Below are 27,814 nucleotides of genomic sequence, written 5' to 3'. Positions count from 1 at the left end.
GGGCGGGTAGGACATGTAAGTGAGTGAGTGAGTATGGTTTTACGCCGCTTTTAGCAATATTCCAGCAATATCACGGCGGGGGACACCAGAAATGGGCTTCACACCTTGTACCCATGTCGGGAATCGAACCCGGGTCTTCGGCGTGACGAGCGAACGCTTTAACCACAAAGCTACCCGACCGCCCCAGGACATATAAGGCTGACAACTCAGAAAACACACCAACCCCATATATACTGGTACCCCAACTGCTCATACAAATGTAACGCTGCCAAGATTGTTGCTGAATATCAAAATCAATTCTAAAGAATATCATATTTAATAACAATATTTAAACAGTTCTCTTTCTGGACGTGTTCTTTATGCCAAAGGAAATGCTTCGATTCCCAACATGGCTTAAATGTGTGAATCCCATTTCTTGTGTACCCCGTTGTGATATTGCTGGAATATTGACAAAAGCGTCGTAAAACACAACTCACTCACTTACTTTAAAAAACTTCCGTGAAGTGCTGTTTTCGACCTTTATTCACGCTCGATGGACATCCTGTCCAAATATTGCATGGTCCTGGTCCATTGTCACTATTATTGACAACCTGCTGACCCACGGTCATACAACGACAGCAGTGTGACACGTGGACCCTCGTAAGTGAGGGGTTACAGCAACATCGCACGAAGAAAACTGACATACGATAACGTTTTCGGTGTATCCCTCGAACAAATGATTCAGAAAATTCTGTTTCTCGGAAACGGATTCATGAGCTTAGTAAACAGTTCTAGGGAATATTGTTTGTGAGTAACAAGACTCGCAACATGATCTCATTACGGCAAACCGATGACGTGCCCTTAGTAACACATGACAACCGGAAGCTTAATTAATCCTGATGCTATTTCCATCGCCAGTCCCATCTAGAGTGACGAGACAACAAACCTTGTGCCTCTCAACCCGGACAGACTGTATTATATAAACCCCGACCGCCAATACCGGCAGTCATTCAGTTTCAAGTCTTACCAGACCCAACTCGCCACCTCGCGACAACTCGCAGAATCTCAGTAGAAGAGCCTATTACCGTGTAACAGCATCGTCTCCGTGTAACTTCAGGCATGGATCTGTATCAAGGAAAATGGGAACTGCTCCCCGAAGAAACAACAGGATTTGATGAATTCACCGATGCTATAGGTAAGACTGTTTTATTAGATGAATATGATTTACCTAACAAAACCGCTATGCCCCGCGCGTACATTAACCCTTGGATTCCTGTTTTTCGATTGCCATTGCCAAAGGAGTGCTGACGTTATACGAACCAAAGGGCGTACACCTAACGTGAATAAACGACCTGCTTAGGATGTTTCCCGGGGCCACAGACTGACTGACTCTAGGTCAAGCTCCGTGCACTACGTTCTTCATTGCTGCATATCTCTACATGGAACGACTTGCCACTCTCCCAATTGCAAATATCTCCCATTCTGAAAATGTCAAAACATCAATGTCGTTTAGAGGATGTATTTTATTTAAAGCCTGTCAACTTAAGGCCACAGAAAATATATTTTGTTCGTGATCACTTCTTCAACAAAACAAGTCGACGGGTCCATTTATATTATTTTAGACTTTGGAATCACTCAAACCTAAATTGGCGTTCCTCAAAGGCTCTAAACCTCACAGCCTGTCTTGATTACCTTAGGATAACTGAGGATCATGCAAATGTTAAAATTAGTAAAAATTTTCGGATATGGCCGATTTTTTACGTTGGTCTGTGATGAGAGACACCGCACAGCAGCATCAGACACATATGTGGAATGCTCCCGACGAGATTAACCAGACACTTTAACAGAAGACTTGTTAGCCTCACTGTCAAACGTTTGTCCATGTCACGGCAGAGAAGACCCCACGAGCACATGTTTAGAATCCTGCCGTGCTTTTGGGTGGTCGGTTATTATATAATTATACAGAATATATAATTTTTTATTATGTTGCCTCAGAGAGATCCTTGTCAGTCATTTTGAAAAAACCTTTATTTTGGTCATAAGTTTGAACACACGTTACTTTTTTGCAATATATATGAAATGTCCGTGATCTTAAATTATGTCAAAAGACATATTTGGCCGAGTGAGATGAACCTTTATATTTCTCTATATTTCTATCTTTTATCTATATTTGATTCAAATTTTTAAATTTTAGTCTTTATTTTTAGTCCTCAGAATTTAGGTGCCGCTATATTTTTTTTTACATTTTATACTTTTGACTAGGTATCCAGGTCAGCTACAATGCCACGACACTATTTTCTGCTTATTTTGATGTTTATCGCCATATTTGACAAAATCGTTATGCTGTAATGTTCGGCTATGTTAGTAGTAGCATCAAAGAAACAAACTTTGCTTATGTGTAAAATGTGCACCCAATATTGTGTACCGAATATTTTGCGTAAGAGATACAGGTTATTAAAAGCATGGACATCTTTAATTCATTTAATGTAACTTATATAGATATAAAATATAAAGTTGTCTCCCAAAGGGATGACGACATGTCAGATACTTTCATCGTATCTCTACATATTCATCACCTTAGCCTCTGAGACATGTATGATAACTTTACATGTGTCTTGTAACTTCGATCCGTAAAGATCCGGGTTAAAATTGGTCTTCAGCAGCCAGTGCTTTCCGTAAGAGGCGACTATGCTTGTCGTAAGAGGCGACTAACGGGATCGGCTGGTCAGGCTCGATGACTTGGTTGATGCTTGTCATCTTTTCCCAATTGCGTAGATCGAAGCTCATGATGTCAATCACGGGATTGTGTGGTCCAGACTTGATTATTTACAAACCGCCATCATACAGCTGAAATATTGCTGAGTGGGGCGAGATCAATTGCTATGCACAGTGTAACTTAAGCTCAATAGATATGAAAATACACTTTGGTCTCAGATTTAGATAAGATATACCGCTGTTTTTTCAACATGAACTGTTCCAATTGTCGAGAGAAGGTGCAGTCGCTAAAGCGTTGCATAGCTCGTCACGCCGAAAATCCGGGTTCGATTCCAACGTGACAACAATATGTGAAACCCATCACTGTGTCAACCATCCCTCGCACGCCCCGATGTACATTGGCTAGAGTTAGCGAGAAAAAAACAACATTCACTCAATCAGTCAAAAAGTCCACATCCCGTGTTAAGAGTTGAAGTATTTTACGTGACCAACAGAGAATAGTGTTGTCGTTTATAAGTTATAACAGGGTTATTACACGAGGAAGCACGGTATAGCCTGAAAGTCACCAGCCCGTATTCTCGCAGGTTTCCATGGAATCAACACCAAACGATGTATGGTCTGCTTACATTCCGCAGGGGACACAGTGACTCAGTGTTTGTCTCAACTCATATGTCAGAGAGATACATTTCAACTCAATAAAACGCTGTTCAGCACGCCAATCCCAACGGCCCACTTCTCGTTATTGTGAATTGGTTGTGGTGTGCGGCAGGAATATAGCATTGTTTGTGTTAGGCTGAGGTTGGTTGTATCATAAGGAGGGGTCAGCTTTGAATCCAGGTCAGGTGTCGGAAAATACCACGCCATGCTGGAGGTTGGGTGAAGGGAGCATCCTGAACGAGGACTGCAATTGGTAGAGCATATAGGATGTAGACATTGCTGAGGAGGTTCAAATAATATATCGTCTTGCGTCTCCCCGATTGGACACCAGATAATGTTTTTGAGGTTGGCGATTTGTGAGGCCGGGCGGAAAATGGTTTCTGCGAGACGGAAGGAGGGAGCGGGAACAGTCCGTCTGCAAGCTTCGAGCAGATACCACACTCATGTTATTAATTCACATTCTACAGAACAAACAAACATACAACATGTTCACAGGCTACTGGTAAATAATTATTATTCTTAGCATTGTGATCCAGGTTGTGTTGGTTGGTGCGTCTGACATTAATGTACAGTCACAGTTTATTTTCAATGAGTGAGTTGTGTTTAGCGCCGCTTTTAACAGTATTACAGTTATATCGCGGCGTGTCAGCTTAATGTGGGAGGAAAGCCCGAAGTGATGCAGACGTTTACCACTTAATTAGGTGAAACCCACGAGCACGGGTATGGTGCTGACAAACATAGAAACATAATCGGGACGAACCGGGATTCGAACAACCATAGGTTTCTGGCGTGCCAAAGAGACGCAACTCTGCACATGGAATCGCGGCGCCTTAGACAACTGGGCCACCCGTGCCCCCAGTTTATTTTCAAGTGTTTTACTGTCACTTAATTACATACATCACTGTCGCTTTTATAAACACATCGCTGTCTATGTCGACTCACATATAGCCTTGAAATCGTATTACTAAATACATTTCTCTCCTCAATTATAAAAACAAATAATTTTCCAGATACTGATTTCATGGACTAAAGATGACATGACTGTGAAATAGAGCTGGCTAGAGCTGGCTTGACTTGCTTTTATATAAAATAAGATTAGTTTTGTTTTCATGAAATACAAAATATTCAAAAGTCGTGATACAAGACTACTGTATAGGGAGTGGACATGTATGCATCACTGTCACTGCTACCGTAAACACAACTGCCTGATATCTGTAGCAACGTGAATGGAACGAGTGTGAGCAATAGCATGCCACATAACTACGACCTTTGGTATCCTAACCACAAGTGTTTGGACATCCGGTCTCTTGATATAATCATAGTTGGAATAAGACTCTTGAAATTACATGTTATTATACAGGCTATATATAACCAATGAGAACACGAACTATATTACAAAAATAAATAAAATATATTTATATCGAACCTCCACAAATCGAACAAGATATTTTTAACATAAATAACTTCCTTAAAGTCTACATTTTTTCTTATAAGTGAAGTAGAAAACAATTATATCAGATACACTTTTTACTATGATAGCGGTGTGTTTCAAATAGACGTAGTATTATGATAACGGTGTGTTTCAAATATAACGGTGATAACGGTGTCTTTCATGACAGAACGGGGGCACGGTGGCCCAGTCGTCTAAGGCGGCGCGATTCGCTGTTCAGAGTTGCGTCCCTTGGGCACCCTAGAAACCTATGATTGTGGGTTCGAATCACGGTTAGCCCCGATTATGTTTCTAGGTTTGTCAGAACCATACCCGTGTTCGTGGGTTTCACCGACGTGGTAAACGCCTGAGACCTGCAACACTTCGGGCTTTCCTCCCACATTAAGTATAACTGGAATACTGGAACTCACTCACTCACTCATTCATGACAGAACTGTTTGAGAAGAAGTACCGTTATTTCTAGCGACTCGAGGAAAATACGCTAACTAAATATATTGAAAATATGTTGTGTGTATTTAAACCTGAATGAACTTGAATTTACATCAGAGTTATAAGATACGTTTTTCTTTTATCTGACATGCATTAAGAAAGTACTTACGGCAAAACAATCCTGAAGTGACTTGAAAATGGCCGCTCGTTTACCTCGTTTTAGTTTCAAAGCATTAGGGTTTTCATGCCGTGTTTCGACAGATAATACATCAAGAACCATATTGAAATGCTCTGTTCCCTAATTAGCCAACACATGTGATAATGTGTTATTAGGACACATACGTACAATTGGTATATCAATGCGACTGTCACTTAAGATCACCACATTATTTCCACTGCTGGTAGAACAAACAAGCAAACAAAATATGCACTCATATTGGTCCACAGGAGACATGCTATATTTTTTGTTTGTTTGTTTGTTTGTTGTTCAGCGGTTGTTGTTCAGCAATATTGCAGCTATATGACGGCTATAAATAATCGAATCAAGACCTAATACTCCAGTGACTGACATCACAAGCCGTTGAGATACGACAACATACATCAACCAAGTCAGCGAGCCTGACCACCCGATCCCATTAGTCGCCTCATACACAGGTACCTGAAGACAAATTCTAACACTCATCTCCAGGTATGCTAAACGAAGGTTAGAGTCTAATCACCCTTCCTTGCCCGTCAACCAGATGTTCCAGGTAACATATACATTTATATATATTTAATATATAAACTGCCAGGTAAAATAAACTTGAAAACTGGATTTGACCAAAAAATAAAAAAGTTACCAAAACCTTACTGGGATGAAAACAGTCACTGAAACACTGCAAACTTAAGGTCCAATATGATACCCGTGTCTCATACATAACCATCGAATAAACCATGGCTTGTTTATTTCATATTTAGCCACCGTCAAACATGGGTGTATTCCTTTGCCCTGCAGTATATTAAACAACGGGGCGTTGTCATGATGAAAAAAGTGAACATTCTCTATTTTTTAGTTAGGATTCTTTTGTGAAATTTCATAGGAATATCACACAATACATATAATTCACCTGGGAACAAAACCGTCATCTCCTTCGAGTACTGGTAAAGCTATAAAATATCTTTGAGGAAAAATTTACAAGCATTGGGCGTGTACCACTTGTCTGGGTCATTTGGCATGTACCGCTTGTCTGGGTCAAAGGGCATGTTCCCCTTTTCTGGGTCATTTGGGCATGTACCACTTGTCTGGGTCATTGGGCATGTACCACTTGTCTGGGTCATTGGGTATGTACCACTTGTCTGGGACATTGGGCATGTACCACTTGTCTGGGTCATTGGGTATGTACCACTTGTCTGGGTCATTGGGTATGTACCACTTGTGTGGGCCATTGGGCATGTACCACTTGTCTGGGTCATTGGGCATGTACCGCTTGTCTGGGTCAAAGGGCATGTTCCCCTTTTCTAGGTCATTTGGGTATGTACCTTTTGTCTGGGCCATTGGGTATGTACCACTTGTCTGGGTCATTGGGCATGTTCCCCTTTTCTAGGTCATTTGGGTATGTACCTTTTGTCTGGGTCATTGGGTATGTACCACTTGTCTGAGCCATTGGGCATGTACCACTTGTGTGGGCCATTGTGTATGTACCACTTGTCTGGGTCAAAGGGCATGTTCCCCTTTTCTAGGTCATTTGTGTGGGCCTTTGGGTATGTACCATTTGTGTGGGCCTTTGGGTATGTACCTTTTGTCTGGGTCATTGGGTATGTACCACTTGTCCGGGGCATTGGGTATGTACCACTTGTCTGAGCCATTGGGTATGTACCACTTGTCTGGGTCATTGGGTATGTACCACTTGTCCGGGTCATTGGGCATGTACCACTTGTCTGAGCCATTGGGCATGTACCACTTGTCTGGGTCATTGGGTATGTACCACTTGTCTGAGCCATTGTGTATGTACCACTTGTCTGGGTCATTGGGTATGTACCACTTGTCCGGGTCATTGGGCATGTACCACTTGTCTGGGTCATTGGGTATGTACCACTTGTCTGGTTTATGGACATGTACCACTTGTCTGAGCCATTGGGTATGTACCACTTGTGTGAGTCATTGGGTATGTACCACTTGTCTGGATCATTGGGCATGTACCACCTGTGTATGCCATTGGGTATGTACCATGTGTCTGGGTCCTTGGGCAAGTACTACTTGTCTGGGTCATTGGGCAAGTACCACATGAATGGATACCTGGGTGTGTACCACTTGTCTGCGTCCTTTAGCAAGTACCACTTGTCTGGATCATTGGGCAAGTACCATTTGTCTGCGCCATTGGGCAAGTACCACATAAGTGGATACCTGGGTGTGTACCACTTGTCTGCGTCCTCTGGCAAGTACCACTTGTCTGGGTCATTGGGCAAGTACCACATAAATGGATACCTGGGTGTGTACCACTTGTCTGCGTCCTCTGGCAAGTACCACTTGTCTGGGTCATTGGGCAAGTACCACGAAACTGGGTCCTCGGTCAAGTACAACTTATCTTGGGACACTGGCCAGGCAAGGAAACTATTTGTGATTTTTTTATAAGCACGGTTATAGAAAATTAGGTTTATAATTAATATAGTTTTTTCTCCCGGATTCATGGCTTTTCGGGGTTAACGTTGTACCATTCTTTCAGGAGTTCCTGAGCAAGCCCGTGAGGTGTTCAGGAAAGTGGTATACGCGGTGGAGTACACGAAAGATGGCGACAGCTGGACGGCAAAGTTGGAGGTAGTGGGGTCCAACGATCCTAAGGAGTACTCGTGGACGCCGGGGGTGGAGTTTGAGTACGAGGGACTCGATGGCATGAAGATGAAGGTACGTGTTTATCTGCTGGGGGGCATGCATCCGTCACTAACCGAGATTTTCTGTAACAATCAGGTGTGTGTGTGATGTGTGATGTGTGTATTTCTGTGTGTGCATGTGTGTGCCTCTGCGCGGGCGCGTACGTGTGTGCATATGTATGTATGTGTCAGTGTGTGTGTGTCAGTGGGTGTGTGTGTCAGTGTGTGTGTCAGTGTGTGTGTGTGTGTGTGTGTGTCAGTGTGTGTGTGTGTGTGTGTGTGTGTGTGTCAGTGTGTGTGTGTGTGTGTGTGTGTGTGTGTGTGTGTGTGTGTGTCAGTGTGTGTGTGTGTGTGTGTGTGTGTGTGTGTGTGTGTGTGTGTGTGTGTCAGTGTGTGTGTGTGTGACCTGATTAAAAGCTTATGTCGTGGCCCGGTTTTTTGGGCAACTGTCATGAAACTTGTCCATGAAGTTCGATTTCGAAATTCATTATCGCTGATACGGCAGCCATATTGAAAAATTCTTTTTGTGGCCAGAGGTCATGATTGTTTTTTCGGTTGGCTCAGTAATTCCTTGAATCTCGGGTGTTTCAAAATAGTTAACATGGCAGCCATACTACAGAACAACTATTGATGACCATTACTCAGCCACATGTCTTCAAAATGGAATAATATTTGCCATGGGTTTAGTTACCAGTCGGACCCAATTCATGATTTTCGAGATATTATAAATTTGGGCTACGTTCTATCCACTACACCAGGGAGACGGTTCTAACATGTAAGAGATCCCATACCAGGACATGAGTTTCTAAATGGAATACTTTGTTTCAGAGCACGATCAGATGGGACGGAAGTGCTTGCCAAGAGGAGCACGCCTCTGTGACCGGAAAGTGGACCTCGGTCAGGACTGTGGAAGGAGATTCAATGACACTGGTCAGTTACTTGGAATGATCCAATGAGTTCTCCTGCCCAATGATATGGTCCCGTACTTACTATAGTCTTAGCGATAAGATCGCATTTTTGAACGAAGCTTTTGGCCCTTTAAAGAAAGCAACTTCAGCTCTACGACTTTCGTAACACACTAAACATAACTTACTTCTTTAAAGAGAGCAATCTTAGCACTACGACAGCCGTACCATTTTTCTATTACCATTCATAGGTGATAATAGGTTTATGTATGCTATGAATGTCACGCTTGGTATGGCGTAATATCTGTTACTTACTTACTTATATTGGAGATTTAACGTGCGCTTTCTGACTGCAAGCGTATGTCGCACACGGGTAATATATGTAATATAACTCGCGTCTTGTATATCCGCCCTCATTACGCTGAAGACATAAAAGGGAGGCAATCGCGTTTGACTTGACCATGAATGTTGTTTTGTGTAGTGTATTCCTGTAAATCACCAGAGCAATCTTAGCACTACGGCAGCCGTAACACACATGACCTAATTAACACGCGGTCTGGGGTTCTTGGCACGAGGAAAGGTACGCAACTCAGCACAATTGCAGCAAATTACCACGCTAAGACTACTGGGCCGACCGCGTCTCCATTTGCCTGTGCTTTGTAGCGCTATGATTGTCGTGTGAAAGAGAGCTCTGATGATTAACATAACTTGGGAATTAAAATCAAGCTCTGTTAAACAATAGACCGGACTCGTGAAGATCCGGGGTAGAATAGGTCTTCAGCAACCCATGCTTGCTGTAAAAGGCGACTGTGCTTTTCGTAAGGGGCGACTAACGGGATCAGGTGGGCAGACTCGCTGAGTTGGTTTATGCATGTCATCGTATCCCAGTTGCATGGATTGATGTCCATGATGTCAGTTACTAGATTTTCTGGTCCAGACTAGATTATTTCCAGACCTCCGTCATATAGCAGGAATATTGCTTAGTGCGGCGTTGAACAACAAACAAACAAACTAAACATTGACCTTAGAATTGGTTCCCAGTTACCTATGAGATTACTCAAACTTATAGGTCGTCATCCCTTGTGACGTCAGGTGATTGGGTGTCATCAACCCCTATGGTGTGGAGGCTTGATCTGCTTTGCTGGTCTGTCTAAGACTCGATTGTTTACAGGTCGTCTTGATACATAGCATGAATATGGCTGCATGTGCTGTTAACAATCCACTTAGTCCTTCATTGTTGAGAGATAGATTATATGAGTGGTGTATAACCAAGTATGGGTCCATAGTTGGTTTTACACTAACTATTCGTATAAAACCGGATGAATTTTACTGTTATTGTTTCAATACTCAATTACTTCTTTTCAGACATCGGAAAGCAAAGGAAAGTCGATGGTTCAGAAGTTTAAACGTGTCTGATGCGACCATGAAACCCTTGCCGGTCGTCATTTTGGACATGGTATCATGGGTACCTGAAGTCAGTTTAAAACATTGGCAATGCGCAAGCGCAATGCGGTATAGGTGTACGCTTCATATGCAATTGTTGCCACGGCTACTGTCAGTGAATGAGCAAAAGATACATCTCCTGAGTGCAATACATTTTATGAGCGATATCAAAAGTTCATATTTATATCACGTTGACCTTTTTTTATATTTATGTCTAATCTTTCATGAAATCAAAAATGAAAATAATGAAAATAGGTTCCGACAATGTTCTTGTCATTTACATCAATAGCATATATACTGAAACAAAATCGATCAGAAAAAAACATTTCATTGTTAGTGACGTGAAACAACTCAGGGCGTAAATAAAAGACATCTGTTCAACGTGAATAAATAAATTAGCAGCGCATTACTATGGACGGATGTGATCACGTGACCTGCTCAATATGCTCCCTGGTGGTACAAATGTATTCTCTATGGTATGATGTAATATAACTAGCCTCGCAGATGTCCGCCCTGTTCACGCTGAAGACATAAAAGGGAGACAATCGTATTTGATTTGATCATGAATGTTGTGTTGTGCATTCGTGTATAATCATCAATCCTGTGTTCGATCCACTAAATTCAATTTACAAATTATTGAAAACATGTAAGAATTAATATTACATTGACAATGTAGAATACGTTTATATTAAGACCATTTATCTTTTGGTTAAAGTATTTATTCATATGTTTTTCATAGTTTTCTGAAGTGTTGGTTTGCGAGAAACACGATACCATTTTTCTATTACCATTCACAGGTGATAATAGGTTTATGTATGCTATGACTGTCACGCTTGGTATGGCGTAATATCAGTAATATAACTCTCGTCTTATATATCCGCCCTCTTTACGCTGAAGACATAAAAGGGAGGCAATCGCGTTTAACTTGACCATGAATGTTGTTTTGTGTGGTGTATTCCTGTAAATCACCAATACCGTGTTCGACCCCCTAAATTCAATTTACATCTTATTGGAAACATGAAAGAATTAATATTAGTTGGATAATGTAGAATGTGATTATCATAAGACCATTATCTTTCGGTTAAATTATGGATTTATATTTTTTTCACATTTTTTTTGTTTAGTTGGTTCAGGAGAACAGCAATCCAATATCAATATTCATCATCGATCACAAGCGATTTTCATTTCATAGGTTTTCATTTTGTTCACTATCACTGGTTTTGAATGTTTGAATCAAAACGTCCATATACATGTGGTACAAGTGATGTATGATGTAAATGGAGTCGATTTTAAATTTTAGTTTTTATTTTCTTTCAAACAAGAACCTTATAATAATTTGTCCAAATGTAACAGTTTGGAGTATTACTGAGAGAAGAACTTACATTAACATTACGTTGATTTCTAGGGAAGCAATATTATGTTACAAAATGTAGTGTACTTTTTCCTTCAGTCTGCAGTATCATAAACACGATGTACCAACCCGTGTACCTAATATGTTCAACAGCTATTTCATTGTGTCATATATAATACGGCGGAATTGAATAAAGTATGAGTTTGTATCTGAAAATGTTTTGTTATTATTAAGCAAGCAACGATAAAAATAACACGAACGAACGGTTCTGTCATCATTCAAGGTAGAGCATCGTTATCATGGTTCTGGTAGATCATCTTAGATTCGAACCAACGATCAGCGTATCCTGGTACCGTAAACACGTAAATCAGATCTGTGTTTACTGAGTAAGGGTGCACGTGAATAAGATGTGTGTTTACTAAGTAAGGGTGTTCGTGAGTCAGATCTGTGCTTACTTATATATACAGCGAGGTGCCTGCATTAGATGTGTTTACTGAAATTAATACCCAAGTGTGCGCGCGTTAGATTTGTGTTGACGGAGACATACCGCGGTTCACGTGCACCATGTTTACTGAGTGTTTACAGCGGTGTTGTTTTAGCAAAGAAATGTTTGCTGCTCATGGGCTTAATTTTTTAACAACACTAAAAACATTTTGAATTTTGAAATTAATTAAATTAAGTTTCATGATATTTGAATATATACCTTGCGCTTTTACAATTCAAATATATAAGATTTGCTGGTCCATGGGCAGGCCTATAGCAGCCATGTGGCTTAAAATACGAGTTTTGTGGACGTTTGTTATCACTTCAACGAGGGCCAGATACAGAGCGGGGAGTTTCTGAACAAACAGCTTTTCATAATAGAGAAGTGTCGTTATTATTGATATATGTTTACAGGTGAAATATTTCACTGTCAAATATACATATGGAGGGCGGAGGAGGGAGGGGTGGTGGCATGGTGAAGGTGTTCGCTCGTCATGCTGAAGACCCGGGTTCTCCATTTCGCCACATGGGCATAATGTGTGAAGCTGCAATCGCCGCGGTATATTGCTAAAAGATTAGATGCGTAAAACTATTCTCACTCACTCCCACATTGAGGGTTAGATCGGTGTTTTACACCGCAGTCATCTCATTTCATTTATATCACAGCGACATCTAGTCGATCGAGCCTGGGCAAGACAAACCGGTGGTTGATAGAATGAACAACGGTCCAGTAGTCGGGATACAAGGACACATACATGTACTCAAACACATGATACACCAGATACCCAGTAGTCGGGATACAAGGACACATACATGTACTCAAACACATGATACACCAGATACCCAGTAGTCGGGATACAAGGACACATACATGTGCTCAAACACATGATATACCAGATACCCAGTAGTCGGGATACAAGGACACATACATGTACTCAAACACATCATACACCAGATACCCAGTAGTCGGGATACAAGGTCACATACATGTACTCAAACACATCATACACCAGATACCCAGTAGTCGGGATACAAGGACACATACATGTGCTCAAACACATGATATACCAGATACCCAGTAGTCGGGATACAAGGACACATACATGTACTCAAACACATCATACACCAGATACCCAGTAGTCGGGATACAAGGACACATATATGTACTCAAACACATGATACACCAGATACCCAGTAGTCGGGATACAAGGACACATACATGTGCTCAAACACATCATACACCAGATACCCAGTAGTCGGGATACAAGGACACATACATGTACTCAAACACATGATACACCAGATACCCAGTAGTCGGGATACAAGGACACATACATGTGCTCAAACACATGATATACCAGATACCCAGTAGTCGGGATACAAGGACACATACATGTACTCAAACACATGATACACCAGATACCCAGTAGTCGGGATACAAGGTCACATACATGTACTCAAACACATCATACACCAGATACCCAGTAGTCGGGATACAAGGACACATACATGTGCTCAAACACATGATATACCAGATACCCAGTAGTCGGGATACAAGGACACATACATGTACTCAAACACATGATACACCAGATACCCAGTAGTCGGGATACAAGGACACATACATGTACTCAAACACATCATACACCAGATACCCAGTAGTCGGCTCATGGCGCATCGAAATATACACAGAAAACTCTGAATGTAATGTAATCATGTTACCTTTGTTTGGGTCTACATCTTCTTTCCATAGCAACATCGCACGAAAGAAAACTGACATATGCTAATATGCGTATTCCTCGAACAACTGATTCAGGAATCCTGTTTTCTCGGAAACAGATTCAAGAGCTTAGCAAACAGTTCTAGGAAGTATTTTTATGAGTAACAAGACTCGCAACATGATCTCATTACGACAAAACGATGACGTGCACTTAGTCATACATCACAACCAGAAGCTTAATTAAGCCTGATGCTAATTCCATCTCCAGTCCCATCTAGAGTGACGAGACAACAAACCTTGTGCCTCTCAACCCGGACAGACTGTATTAAACACGTCCCATTTTAATTCTGGAAACCCCAAAGTCCAGAAACTCTACGGTCTTTGCCCAGTCTCGGTCAAAGGTATTTACAAAATTAAACATGCTGTTTTCATGGGAACATACCAAGGAAGAAAAAATGGAAAAAAAATGTTCAAAAAGAAGATTGGCTCATGAGTATATGGCGACAATATGTTCCTTTACTGAAAACTCATGTTTTGTTTCGCAAATACATAAGTGTATATGTTTCAAGTATCATGACACAAAATTTAACTCATTTTAAATTAATTCAACGATTTTTAGAGCGATATTGAAATATTTCGCCCATGGGCGAGTAAAAGGTTTGGCCCATGGGCAGGCTCATGGGCGACAATATGTTCCTTTACTTAAAACTCATGTTTTTGTTTCGCAAATACATAAATTTATTTATCTCAAGTATCATGAAACAAAATTTAACTCATTTTAACTTAATTCAACTATTTTATAGCGATATTGAAATATTTCGCCCATGGGCGAGTAAAAGGTTTGGCCCATGGGCAGGCTCATGGGCGACAATATGTTCCTCTACTGAAAACTCATGTTTTTGTTTCGCAAATACATAAATTTATTTATTTCAAGTATCCTGACACAAAATTTAACTCATTTTACCTTAATTCAACTATTTTATAGCGATATTGAAATATTTCGCCCATGGGCGAGAAAAAGGTTTGGCCCATTGGCAGGCTCATGGGCGACAATATGTTCCTTTACTTAAAACTCATGTTTTTGTTTCACAAATACATAAATTTATTTATTTCAAGTTTCATGACACAAAATTTAACTCATTTTACCTTAATTCAACTATTTTATAGCGATACTGAAATATTTCGCCCATGGGCGAGAAAAAGGTTTGGCCCATGGGCAGGCTAATGGGCGAGAATATGTTCCTTTACTTAAAACTCATGGTAAGAAGAAATTATCAGTCCCATGCTGAGACCTTTGTCAAAATTCAGGCCAGTGGCAGGCTGCCAACAAAGAGAAGAAAATATCGCAACTGCGACACAAGTGTGCTCAGTCAAACGATGAACTTACGACCGGCAGAAAACAACTCCAGTTGAGTATGCCGATGCTGTATCTCAACCGTGTTGGCCTGAAAAATTAAACATGCTAATTAAACCCATAATCGTATAATTAGTTTTAATAGAAACCGTATCTTAGTTTGTTCTTGCACTGTATCATATCGTGTATTTCATCTGTATATGTGTAATGTGTATATGTATAAATGACTTCACTTTTACCGGATATTCTGCAACAGACAATAATTAATCACCTTATTATTGTCTCTCCATTTACCACGGCTGACTGCACTAGTACCCTTTTAACAGTGGACACCGATTTCAGTATACATGTAGGCATTTTGTTTAAAAGGGAATATGCAGGAAATTATATGTAACAATTAACTGTGTACTAATTAAATGTTTGAATGTTATCAGTTTTGCGTTCTGAGATACAGTGATGTAAGCATCTTCTACAATTAAAAATACATGTATATAATAAAATACAGAACATTCTGCCGGAATTTTTCGTGGAAATCATTCGATCAAGTAAAAATGACTGCATGACAAGACAAATCAATTTGACTGCATAGGTATCTGTATGACTGCACAGCTATCTGTCTGACTGCATAGGTATCTGTATGACTGCATATGTATCTGTATGACTGCATAGCTATCTGTATGACTGCATAGCTATCTGTATGACTGCATAGGTATCTGTATGACTGCATAGGTATCTGTATGACTGCATGTGTATCTGTATGACTGCAATGTGTATCTGTATGACTGCAATGTGTATCTGTATGACTGCAATGGGTGTCTGTATGCCTACATGGATGTCTGTATGACTGCATAGGTATCTGTGTGACTGCATGTGTATCTGTATGACTGCATGGGTATCTGTATGATTGCAATGGGTGTTTGTATGCCTACATGGATGTCTGTATGACTGCATAGGTATCTGTATGCCTGCATAGGTATCTGTATGACTGCATTGGTGTCTGTATGCCTACATGGATGTCTGTATGACTGCATAGGTATCTGTATGACTGCATGGGTATCTGTATGACTGCATGGGTATCTGTATGACTGCATAGGTATCTGTATGACTGCAATGGGTGTCTGTATGACTGTATAGGTGTCTGTATGACTGCATGGGTGTCTGTATGACTGCATGGGTGTCTGTATGACTGCATGGGTGTCTATATGACTGCATGAGTATCTGTATGCCTACATGGATGTCTGTATGACTGCATAGGTATCTGTATGACTGTATAGGTATCTGTATGACTGTATAGGTGTTTGTATGACTGTATAGGTGTCTGTATGACTGCATGGGTGTCTGTATGACTGCATGGGTGTCTGTATGACTGCATGGGTATCTGTGTGACTGCAAGGTTGTCTGTATGACTGTATGGTTTCCTGAGTGACTGCTTGGGTGTCTGTATGCCTACATGAATGTCTATATGACTGCATGAGTATCTGTATGACTGCATAGGTGTCTGTATGACTGCATGGGTGTCTGTATGACTACATAGATATATGTATGACTGCATAGGTATCTGTATGACTGTATAGGTGTCTGTATGACTGCATTGGTGTCTGTATGACTGCATGGGTATCTGTGTGACTGCAAGGTTGTCTGTATGACTGTATGGTTTCCTGAGTGACTGTTTGGGTGTCTGTATGCCTACATGGATGTCTATATGACTGCATGGGTAGCTGTATGACTGCATTGGTTTCTGTATGACGGCACAGCTGTATGTATGGCTGCGTGGGTGTCTGTATGACGGCCTGTTTTCCCGTATGATTGCGTGGTTGCCATGTTAACTACTTGTTTATCTGCTTGGATGCGTGGATATTTTGTGCCTCTGTGTCTATATGCCCCGGGGAGACTGCATTGGTACTATCCATACTAATATGTGTTGTTTGTGATTGCACGCAGTGAATGGACTTGTGTTTACACAGTGTTTATTTCTGACTTTGTTCTTCAGATTTGATATGAATAATAAACATTGCACGGCAGTCTACTCACAAATGGGAAGTCCTGGCACACGTATGTCTGTCCCTACCTGATCAAAATAGTGTTAATTTAAGTTTGCCACATATCGTGATGCCTGACCGAGTGTACTTGATTCTTATTTTCAATATATGGTAATGCATCATGCACCTACAGTGATCACAAACTGCATAAATCTGCAACATGACCTCACGACGTACGAATTCCTAAGAATAGGATACGCTTTCACGAAGACACGTATCTCTTTATGACCAAGACAATGTTCCCATCCCACAGATCAACACTGGGACACAGGTTATGATGAAAGGTTTAATTACATTCTATCAGTGGTATCAAAAAGTTGAATTTTAACACATGCCATCCAAATTAACATCTTGGGGAGAAAAATGTAGTGTACCACAACGTTGTTTTTTAGGCGAATTGGTTGTTTAATGGTTTAAGGCGCACTGAATGCATAGATATGACGACGGCTGGGTTCGCATCCCAGGATCGCCCCGGTTATGATCCTTGGATTATCGACGCCATACCTGCATGTCCGTGCTACCTGATATAATTTCAGGTGAGCTTGACAGTGAAAAAGGCATACGAATTCATTTACTCAACAACAAAACTTCCTGTGACACCAATATTTTAGTGTATTTTTCAAACAAGTAAAGTTTGGTTTTCAATATTGTAGTACATGTTTGGAATCAAGTCACAAAAACGCAACTGCTACAGAAAAGAATGCATTCCATGCAAAAGATGACTTTTATGCAAGCCCCATGCATTTCACTAAGAATCGGTATAAAACATGTGCGTTTACGGGATTCCATATGCATTGTTAAGCATCGTGCTGACAACAACCACTCAGAAAAGCAACAGAATTACGCAATTATTCAACATTGCGAAATGCCACGCCTGTCCGAAAATGAGCGTCTGCGAGCCATTGGTATGCTTGAAGCAGGAGAGAGTCAACGTGATATTGCAAGAAAATCTAACGTCCACAGAAACACCATTTGGCTGGCAACAGACGAATGCAGTCAGAGACCATCCTCGGAGTGGCAGGCCACTCGTAACCAATAATCGATAAGACAAATGGATTCGAACAACACACCTACGAAATCGATTCCAGCCAGCAACAGTGACTGCAAGAGGCATCCCTGGCCTTCGACGAATATCTTCACAAACCGTACGTCGTCGCCTCCGATGTGCAGGCATTGTCGCCAGAAGACCCGCCAGACCTCCCATTTTGACAGGAAACCACCGTCAAGCACGTCTACAGTGGTGCTGACAGCGTCTACGCTGGACGGCCATGCAGTGGGGACAAGTTCTATTCACTAACGAGTCTCGTTTTCACCTCAGCCACAGCGATGGAGGGATTCGAGTGTACCGACGTCGAGGTGAACGTTACGTCAATCATTGTGTCATGGAAGACGATCGGTTCGGGGGTGGCAGCGTTATGGAATGGGGTGGGATTCCAGCAAGACAGGGGACCTGTTTGATAGTGGTAGAGGGAAATCTCAATGGACAGCGCTAACGCGACGAGATCATAGGCCCTGTTGTTTTACCGTTTTTGTGTCGTCATGGCCCAGGCATTACCTTTCAACATGACAACGCCCGACCTCACATTCCTCGATTTGTTCAGGATTCTCTTCAACAAAACAACGTGAATGTCATCCCCTGGTCGGCTCGCTCCCTTTATCTCTTACCAATCGAGCACATGTGGGATGAGATGGTTCGACGGCAACCATGTGTTCCACAGACACTCCAGGAACTTCGAAACATGCTCCAACTTCGAAACATGGACAGATATCCCACAGCACTTTGTGCGACGCCTGGTCCATTCCATGAGACGAAGATGTTGCTTGCTTGAATCGCAACCAGAGGTGGACACATACGCTATTGATTTGTAAATTGACATTTTTGCTTTTTTTCATAGAAAATCCCGCATTTTTTTAAGTCAGTATGGCAAATTGAATTGTTTTTATCCCACTCTGGGACCCCAGTTCTAGCGACCCATGTATAATGGCCGGAATATTGCTAAATGCGGCGCAAAACTCTTGTCACCCACAATGTAACGGTTGCATAAGCACATTCCGTTAAACCCTAGCCTCCTATTTTCTTGTCTGAAGCCAAACAAAAGGTCACCACGACCGACGGTACACTAAAATAATATAAATATTTAGTTCAGCTTCTTATTATCATATCTGATTCCCGAACAAACGGTCACCACGACCGACGGTACACTACACGAATATCAGTGTTTTCTCCAGACATAGAAGGCATTGCCGGACCAACCCGGCAAATAATCCCAGCTCTAAATATTGCAAATACGTACGGATGTGCGTCCTGTCTGGAGCCGTTACATAACAAAATGCCTTTGGGTGAATAACGAAGCTCTTGTAAAACCCACTCACACCTCTTTACACAGATCATGTTTAGAATGTTGTTGTGTCTGGTCCAATTCGTTGGATCTGTATCTGCCTGGGGAAGCTGGTTCAGCAAGAACAAGAACACAGAATGCGGTTCCTTCCCAACCCAAAAAGCGGGCTGGTGGTAACTACAAATATAGTATTTCAATCTATTCATGTCGACTTGCTTTAAATTAGTCGTACATTCATAATTACCACAGCTTGTAAATGGCAGAACGCTTTGACTAGGCGTCAGCCTGGTGTGGGAAAATGTCACGAAGTGTTTGACGTGTTCAACATTTACCACTTTTGAGAAACCCTCGAGCACGAGTGTGGTGCTGACAAACCAAGGGTGATCATTAGCACCGACGATAATAAGGTTCCGGCACAAATATGAGACACACATCTACATATCTTAGATATCTGAGCCACTCGTGCCCAGGCCTCGCGTTGATGTAATTGTACATTAATAACGTCATACTTTTTAAATATGGCGTCCTGGCTTTAGTGACGTTCTACTCACGTTTTGGTTCTGCCTTGGGTGGTTATATTAAGATAACAATTGTTTTGGTTCCTTAGCCGTACTAGGATACCCTGGAGATAATCAGATTATGATCTTTCGTTTGTCGGCACCATATCTGTGCAGGTGGAATAGTCATTGCTTACGACCTGCGTCACTTTGGGCCTTCATCTGACGGTCATCTGAATACGTAACTGAAACACTAAAACGTTTTTTCTTCTCGTATTTTCTTCAGGTGAACAGCTGCCTTACCTGTGCATGTGTTTGTGACGGGTACCACCGGTGGGGAAGGATAGACTCATCTGTTCGCGAATACCTGGTATCATCACTATGTGATAGCGATTTATAACCGAGCTCAGAATCGTATAAACGCATGCTTATGTCAGAATCGTACAAAGGATTGTGCTCTTAACAGATATGTCTTATGGCTATACAAAGGATTTTGTCATTTTTTATAAAACCATTATGTCACAAGTAATTATATTACCAAGAAATTGACAATATAGAATAAGGACAAGACAAGCCAGTGGATGATAACATGAGTATTCGAGGACAATATGGCACTTCCAAAATTGTGATCACCACTTGAATCACCTCCGACGACACGCGACCTTTCTGTTCCTCATGTTGGTAGTGCTGAGTTGCAGTACCTGTAAAACCGTTGGGCAACGCTGTGTTTGCAGTGAAAAACGTGTTTGCTCTGCCTCAAGACTAAGGCATGGTAGCATCAAGTCGTTTTTCTTGTACATGTTGTAGTTTTGTTCTTTCCCAGGTTGGGTGGTTTAATGTGTGTCGTTAATAAACATTATTAATTAATCTGCATTTATGGCAGGCTCTCTCTATGGTGCTGAGCAACCAAAGTGATAGTAAAACGTAATGTGGGTATTCGAACCCACGATAATAAAGTCCCGACACATATGTGAGACAGACATCTGCATATCTGAAACAATTGAGCAGCTCGTACGCTGGTCTCCCGTTGATGTAATTGTACATATATGACGTCGTGCCATATAATTAGAAGCGCCCTGGGTGTTGTGATTTTACTTACGTTTTTTCACGGCCTCAGGCACCGTTTGGGTTCCTTAGGCGTACCAGAATACGCTGGTGGTGATCAGTTTTTAATCTTTGGTTTATCAGCACCGTAGTTATAGCCTCCGACATGCGTCACTTGAGGGGTTCCCCTAACGGTCAGAAAACATAACTAAAATACTATTTAAAATGTCCAGGTAAACAATTCATTTGCCTTTGCATGTATTTGTTATGGTGCCACTGGTGAGTAGGATACGCTCATCGTTTTGCGAACATTACCATGTTATAGTTATTTAGTAAACGAATTCTTATGATGTAGTGGGTATCATACATTCTACCATGACATTGAAGAATGCTAGATTCTGATTGGTTAAAAAAAATAATTCCTTTTTGCTACGGAAACCCCTTTTCAATACACAAAGCCTTTTCACACACAAAAAACGTGCTCATGAATACATCGATAGCCTACATATCGATTTAAAAAATGGCTGCCGGTCGATCAACACTTGGAAATATAAAACGTATCTATTCAATATTTCCTCCATTACACACTTGATCTCTAATACAAGCCAGGTCTCTAATACATGCCAAGTCAACGGCCCTCACGAAAAAATACACTGCCTAGCGTCTAGTAGAGAAAATACGGTAGTTTGATATCGGATTTTTTAGCGATGAAATGTTGTTCTAGGCCGTAATCCTGACTGCTTCCGTAATGAGATTACAAGACTCAACGAAGGCATATGCATATCTTTTGCATACAATGAAATGTTTGTGAAACTGTCAGGGACAAGTTCGAATCGAACAGACTCGGAATAGGTAATTTCGATCGTCATTAAGACAACCAACAATGAAAGTAAAATATAAAATTATAATAATGTGTTTGGAGATACATGTTGTTTACAAACCTTTTTGTGTTTGATATTCATTGCCATCTCACAGCCGTAAGGATTTGGCAGGAGGGTTTTTGAAAAATCATCAGAAAACATCACTGAGGTCACAGCTTATCAAACTTGATGAATTTCACTCAGAACACGCACAATTAAGAAAAGCATACACGAACCACTATTTCTGGGCCACAAAGGTCACATTGCATTAGCACTTTGGCTTTGAATCTGTGAAATCTTGAAATTGACAGGTCACACCATGCAGATTCATATATATAATGGCATGTTAATTCATAAAGTTTGTTGTAGAAATATATGTGTTTAGAATTTCAAAACCTTTTTTCTACAACCTGTCACCCCCTACAATGGAAATGTCATGTTCCATTTCCAAGAAATGACCTATCGCGCATAATTCCAAGAAATGACATGGTCAGTCCAAAAAGTGCAGAACGGGTTGGTAGAAATTACTACATCTGTCTTTGGACTAAGTTTGGAGTGTTATTTGTCAACTTCTTTTTGAAAAACTATGTCTTTTGAACACTTATTTTGAACTACTCAGGACTATGGTGTTTTTAATCTTGAACTTAAGTAATAATTGTTACATATATCACTATCTGTGATCACTTTTCAGAATCTTCTAAGATTGCGGACCTGTGTACTTATGTTTTTCCTGTTGCAAGAGAGCACCGTTTTCAAAATGTTGTTGCCGTCATGGTAGAATGGAGATAAACGTACTGTGTTTTGAAATTGGATGTAGTCCCAATGTAGAGTAGGTACCTGTTTATTGTAAATTACAATAAAGAGGTATCTACAGTGGAACTACATCCAATTTCAAAACACAGTAGGTTTATCTCCTAAATGACCTGTGCTTTGAGTCGCCTCTGAACTACAACCATGAGCTACTGGGAACATTCAGAGCTGAATTGCAGTAACCACAATATTCACAGAAAAAAAATATTTAAACAGGGATGTGTTTAATAAAGTGGCAATATTTTACAAGAGAACAACGGTTCTTTTGCCTCAAGACTTAAGGCTTGGTAACATCAAGTCGTTTATCTTGTATATGTTGTATTTTTTTTAATTCTATGCCGGGTGGTGTAATGTGTGCAGTTAATAAACATTATTAAATGTGACGCCTCACTCCATAATTCTATACTCTGGCATGCTCTTCACCATGCTCTTGAAAATTACAGTACAGGCAACAAATACCTATGGCATGGTTTGATTGTGTGTGTCAGCATTGGACAGTCGTTCTTCTGACAAAATAACATTTGGATAATCTTGCAAAATGTTAAAATGGTAAAGTAATCGGTGGTGAATTACGTTTTCACAAAAAAATGATTCGTTCAAGAACTCAGGCAACCTATTCTTCTGGCTTTCAGGACTTTATTCCTGTGGGAATAAAATATTTATTTATAAATGTTTTTAAATCGTCTGTTTGTGTGCAAAACTTTCCTTCTACTGAACTATTCAGTGGAGTATGCAAATAGAGTTTTATTATCATCTTCAAGTGTGTGTGTGTCTGTCTGTTTGTGTGTGTGTCTGTCTGTTTGTGTGTGTGTGTGTGTGTGTGTGTGTATGTGTGTGTGTGTGTGTGTGTGTGTGTGTGTGTGTGTGTGTGTGTGTACCATAGAGAAGGAAATAGTATGTTTTAATATGTAATAAGTTTGGTTCTGCACACTGCTTGTCTGAAAGTGTACGGAGTACATCCGGAAATCCTCAGTTATATTAATTAACAAACAAAAACGAGAATTAGTGGATTTTGTAAAAGTAAATATTCGAGTCTGGACCAGACAATCCAGTGTTTGACATCATGAGCATCGATCAACGCAATTGGGACACGATGACGTGCATCAACCAAGTCAGCGTGCATGACCACCCGATCCCATTAGTCGTCTCTTACGACAAGCATAGTCACCATTTACGGCAAGCATGGGTTGCTGAAGACCTATTCCACCCCGGATCTTCACGGGCCCATTTAAATCAAAATATCTTGCGGCAGACGTCGGATGTTCGATTTGTCATTTTGCCGGGATCCAGACTTGCATAATGTCAGCACTTACTCATGACTTACACCTTACCTCACACGTAGACACACACAAAGAGACACACGCTAACCCTCACACCACGCACCCATTTCATACACGCATGCACACACAACACACAAAATACACCACATGCACACACGCTACACAGACAAACACAAACACCACACACACAGAAACATATATATATGTATATAGTACTATTCCAAACTATTTCGACATCATCCACACCAACAGACAACCTGCTGACGACATCTGACACGGATTTCCTCTCGTTGGACGCTGATGGTATGTACATGTGAAGCGGGGGAATGATTGAGGGAATGAGTGAGTGTGTGAATGTTCTGTCAACAATAATGCCTTGTCCGACATTGTTGACAATCGATCCTTATTTGTCGGATCTTGGCAGCAGGTGGTTGAGGCCTAGTCTGTCCCGGAATCCCTACATGGGTAGTTGGAAATACACATAATATTGTTATATGGCAGTGTCATTTATTGTAAAACAGTGTTGTAATTGTATTACATTGTTTCTGTTTAGACTAGAAGTTCATGACTTTATTTGGTAACAATAATTAGTTGTCATGAATGTATAATATCTGATGTAAGCAGTGTTGTGGAAGTTACTTTTGAAGTTTTGTGTAATTTGTAATCTTATAGAACAGCTATAGACTAGTCCAGCATGGTGTGAAACTTTCTAAAAGGTATTAACATCTGGGCAAGGACATGCCTCTATCATGACCACGGCTGTGTGAAGACCATGTTTCACCCTTGATGTCCAGCCTAGGCCTATTTTGGAAGGTTGACCAATGTTACTGATGGGTAAATATTATCATCAGTGACTTTAATGCTGTTACCAATGATATTGTATTTTATTCTGCTGTTGTAATTATAATGCCACTGAACTTTGTATCGCCACTATAATGTGTACTGCCATTGTTTTTACTTGACAGTAGTTTGTATTGATTTGTAAACTTAGTTAATTATATAATACAATTTTATTTATAACATGTCTTTGATGTTTGTTTGTTTCACGCTGATTTCTTTGCATATAGATTTCGAGGTTAACTTTTTGTTAAGTCGACACATAACAATATGTACACACAAGGAAATTAATTAGGCACCTCCCTATTTTTTCTACCGTGTATGTCTAATATGATTTCACTCGCTTCCAATCTGAAAAATGATGTAAAATAAAACCCATCTGGATGTTGAGGCTCTTGACTCAGGAAATAATGTCGACAAAGTTCAGTATTTAAACTGCGTGATTTCCAACGTATTGTATTTGAATCAAAATCGGAACCACAATAACTTCGGCCCTGGAAAGTTATATGAACAAGTATAAATGACCATTGCTGTCCAAAAGCATCCATCTTAATCTCACATCCTCATGCAATCGCCACGTACCAAGAGGTCATTTCTGAAGTTTGAAAAAAGTCAACTATCATTTTGGTATCGTTTTCATCAGAAAACATTAGAAATGTCAGAATAATCTGAAAGTATGTTATATGTTAAGTCGACATGGAAACCCTACAGTTCATTTTAGTATTTATTTTGATTTTGATTTATTTCGTTACTTGTATGTTATGATATAAAGAAACTTGAATTTGATAATAACGACTCAATATTGAATATATCAATTTTTGTATGATCTGTTAACAGTTAGTGTTTTACGAATGTCATAAGCTTACACACGTGACTGATATATGTTACACGTGTTAAAATTTTCAGGCAATACTAATTGATACCTGTTATAATCTTCGTTTGATAAATCTTATCCAATTGATTTGGAACAGGCCGAGAGACTTTTGTGACTAGCTGTGTATTTAGCTGAATATCACGTTGAATGAGCCGAATAGTATGTAGGGATGAGTCAAAAATCACGTTCATGGTCCGAATATCAAGTCGGATGAATCGAATATCACGTGAAATGGTCAAACATCTAGTCGTATGAACAAAAGAACACGTGGAAGCGTAGAATTGCACATTGGGATGGGCCAAATGTCACGTAGGGATGGGTATGATGAACCAGGTATCATCAAGATAAGTCAACGCGAGGAAGCAACACAGTTCTGTGTTACATGTAACATTCACATTCAACAATTGCAATGGTCCTTCTGTTTTGAAGAGATTAAGTATTTAACCATCTGTTTTATTTTACCATTTTTTCAGTGGAACTTGACACAGCGGAACAGACCGCAGGCGGTTTGTTGCAGTCTCAATAGGAAATGCACCTGGCACACTTTGTGAATACGATAGAATGGTGTGCGTGTGCCTGCCTGCGTGCCTGCGTGTTTGTGTTAAACGCCGAAAGGATACATTGCTTACAGGGGCCAGGTACTACACATGACCCACAACGCAAACATCATTTGGACCAGATACTTTACGTTATTTTCGTTTGTTTGTTTGGTGTTTTACGCCGTTTCGGCAATATTCCAGCTATTGGCGGCGGCCAAAAATTGTCGAGTATTGACCAGGCAATCAGTGATTGACAGTGTGAACATTAACGCCGTCAGAGTATGATCACCGAGCCTGACCACCGCATCCAGGGCCCAATTCGAACACGGAAACACCAGGGGTTTCTCATCATTATTGAGTTTTGGCGGTTAAACTCGTTAATTGAATGATTTGTGTAAACGACACGTGTCATACAGCCGGCCAAAGAAACCCATGACTTGCACGTTTCAGTTTCCCAAGAAAATGAATCATGCATATGTCAAAAGTCATCTATATAAACAAGCCCCTAGAACATTTTATCTGACAGTTTAACAGTGAAAAACCCATGTACATATATATACATATAGCAGCGCAAAAAAGAAAATTTTCCGTCCAAGAATTTTAGTTTTACCACCTATATATAACTTTTTTGTTGAGAATATATATAAATGCTGACTGGAACACCTGACGCGCATTTACGGAGTGCATTGCATCGTCCGAGATACCCGGGATAAATGTTTTCATTCGCTGTTTTCCTCCTACAAAATATACAGCTTTACGATCTGGTGATCGAATTGTTTTAGACTTTTGGAACTGTCAGTGCGGCCTTTAGAAATAATCGAGCCTGGGGCAGGTTTCTCAGTGGTTGTAAAAAGCATGAGAAGCGTCACAAGCAGTCGGGGCCAGGTTCACGCTAATGAAATCAATTATTCGCCAATTTGAATGGCAGTTGTGATATACTTTATAATATATCCGATTTGCATGAGGGAGATCAGCGAAAGTTAAAACCGTTTTCCAGAAATGCGCTTGCCTCCTTTGATTATAGTTGATAAGTATCATTTAATTGTTTGCATCATGTGGAGTACTGGTCAACACATTCGAGCCCGTGCCAATCCCTAACACTTACAAATATAAAACGTAAACAACAAAACCGACATACAATCACAGCTCGAGTTCCTCTCTTAAAGTGCTACATCATACCTATTAGCTCACGAACATCGACAACACTGCTCCACCGGGACTGTCCTATATTTTAAAAGGGTACCCCCAGCTGTGGAGATTATGTATGCTTCACCCTGAGAACATTCCTCAACAGGGCAAGACGACCTGGCTCGACGTTTACTAATCGAGACGCATATGTAAGCAGATGCATAGAATAGACTG

At 40.6% G+C, this 27,814-nt stretch overlaps 1 protein-coding gene across 1 annotated transcript; it reads left to right on the top strand.

Annotated features, from left to right (window-relative positions):
• Positions 1-886: 886 nt before the first annotated feature.
• LOC139459520 (fatty acid-binding protein 2, liver-like) lies at positions 887-11,992 on the top strand. Its single transcript, XM_071241036.1, has 4 exons — positions 887-1,174; positions 7,933-8,111; positions 8,906-9,007; positions 10,348-11,992. Exons 1-4 carry the CDS (start codon positions 1,099-1,101, stop codon positions 10,396-10,398), a joined length of 408 nt encoding a protein of 135 aa, XP_071097137.1. The 5' UTR covers positions 887-1,098; the 3' UTR covers positions 10,399-11,992.
• Positions 11,993-27,814: the final 15,822 nt, after the last annotated feature.

This window comes from Haliotis cracherodii, unplaced genomic scaffold, assembly GCF_022045235.1.
Source record: "Haliotis cracherodii isolate W230 unplaced genomic scaffold, xgHalCrac1.p SCAF_13, whole genome shotgun sequence".
NCBI classification, from domain to species: Eukaryota; Metazoa; Mollusca; class Gastropoda; order Lepetellida; family Haliotidae; genus Haliotis; species Haliotis cracherodii.
The sequence above is the reverse complement of the archived record's forward strand: the minus strand, read 5'-3'. Positions and strand labels throughout refer to the sequence as shown.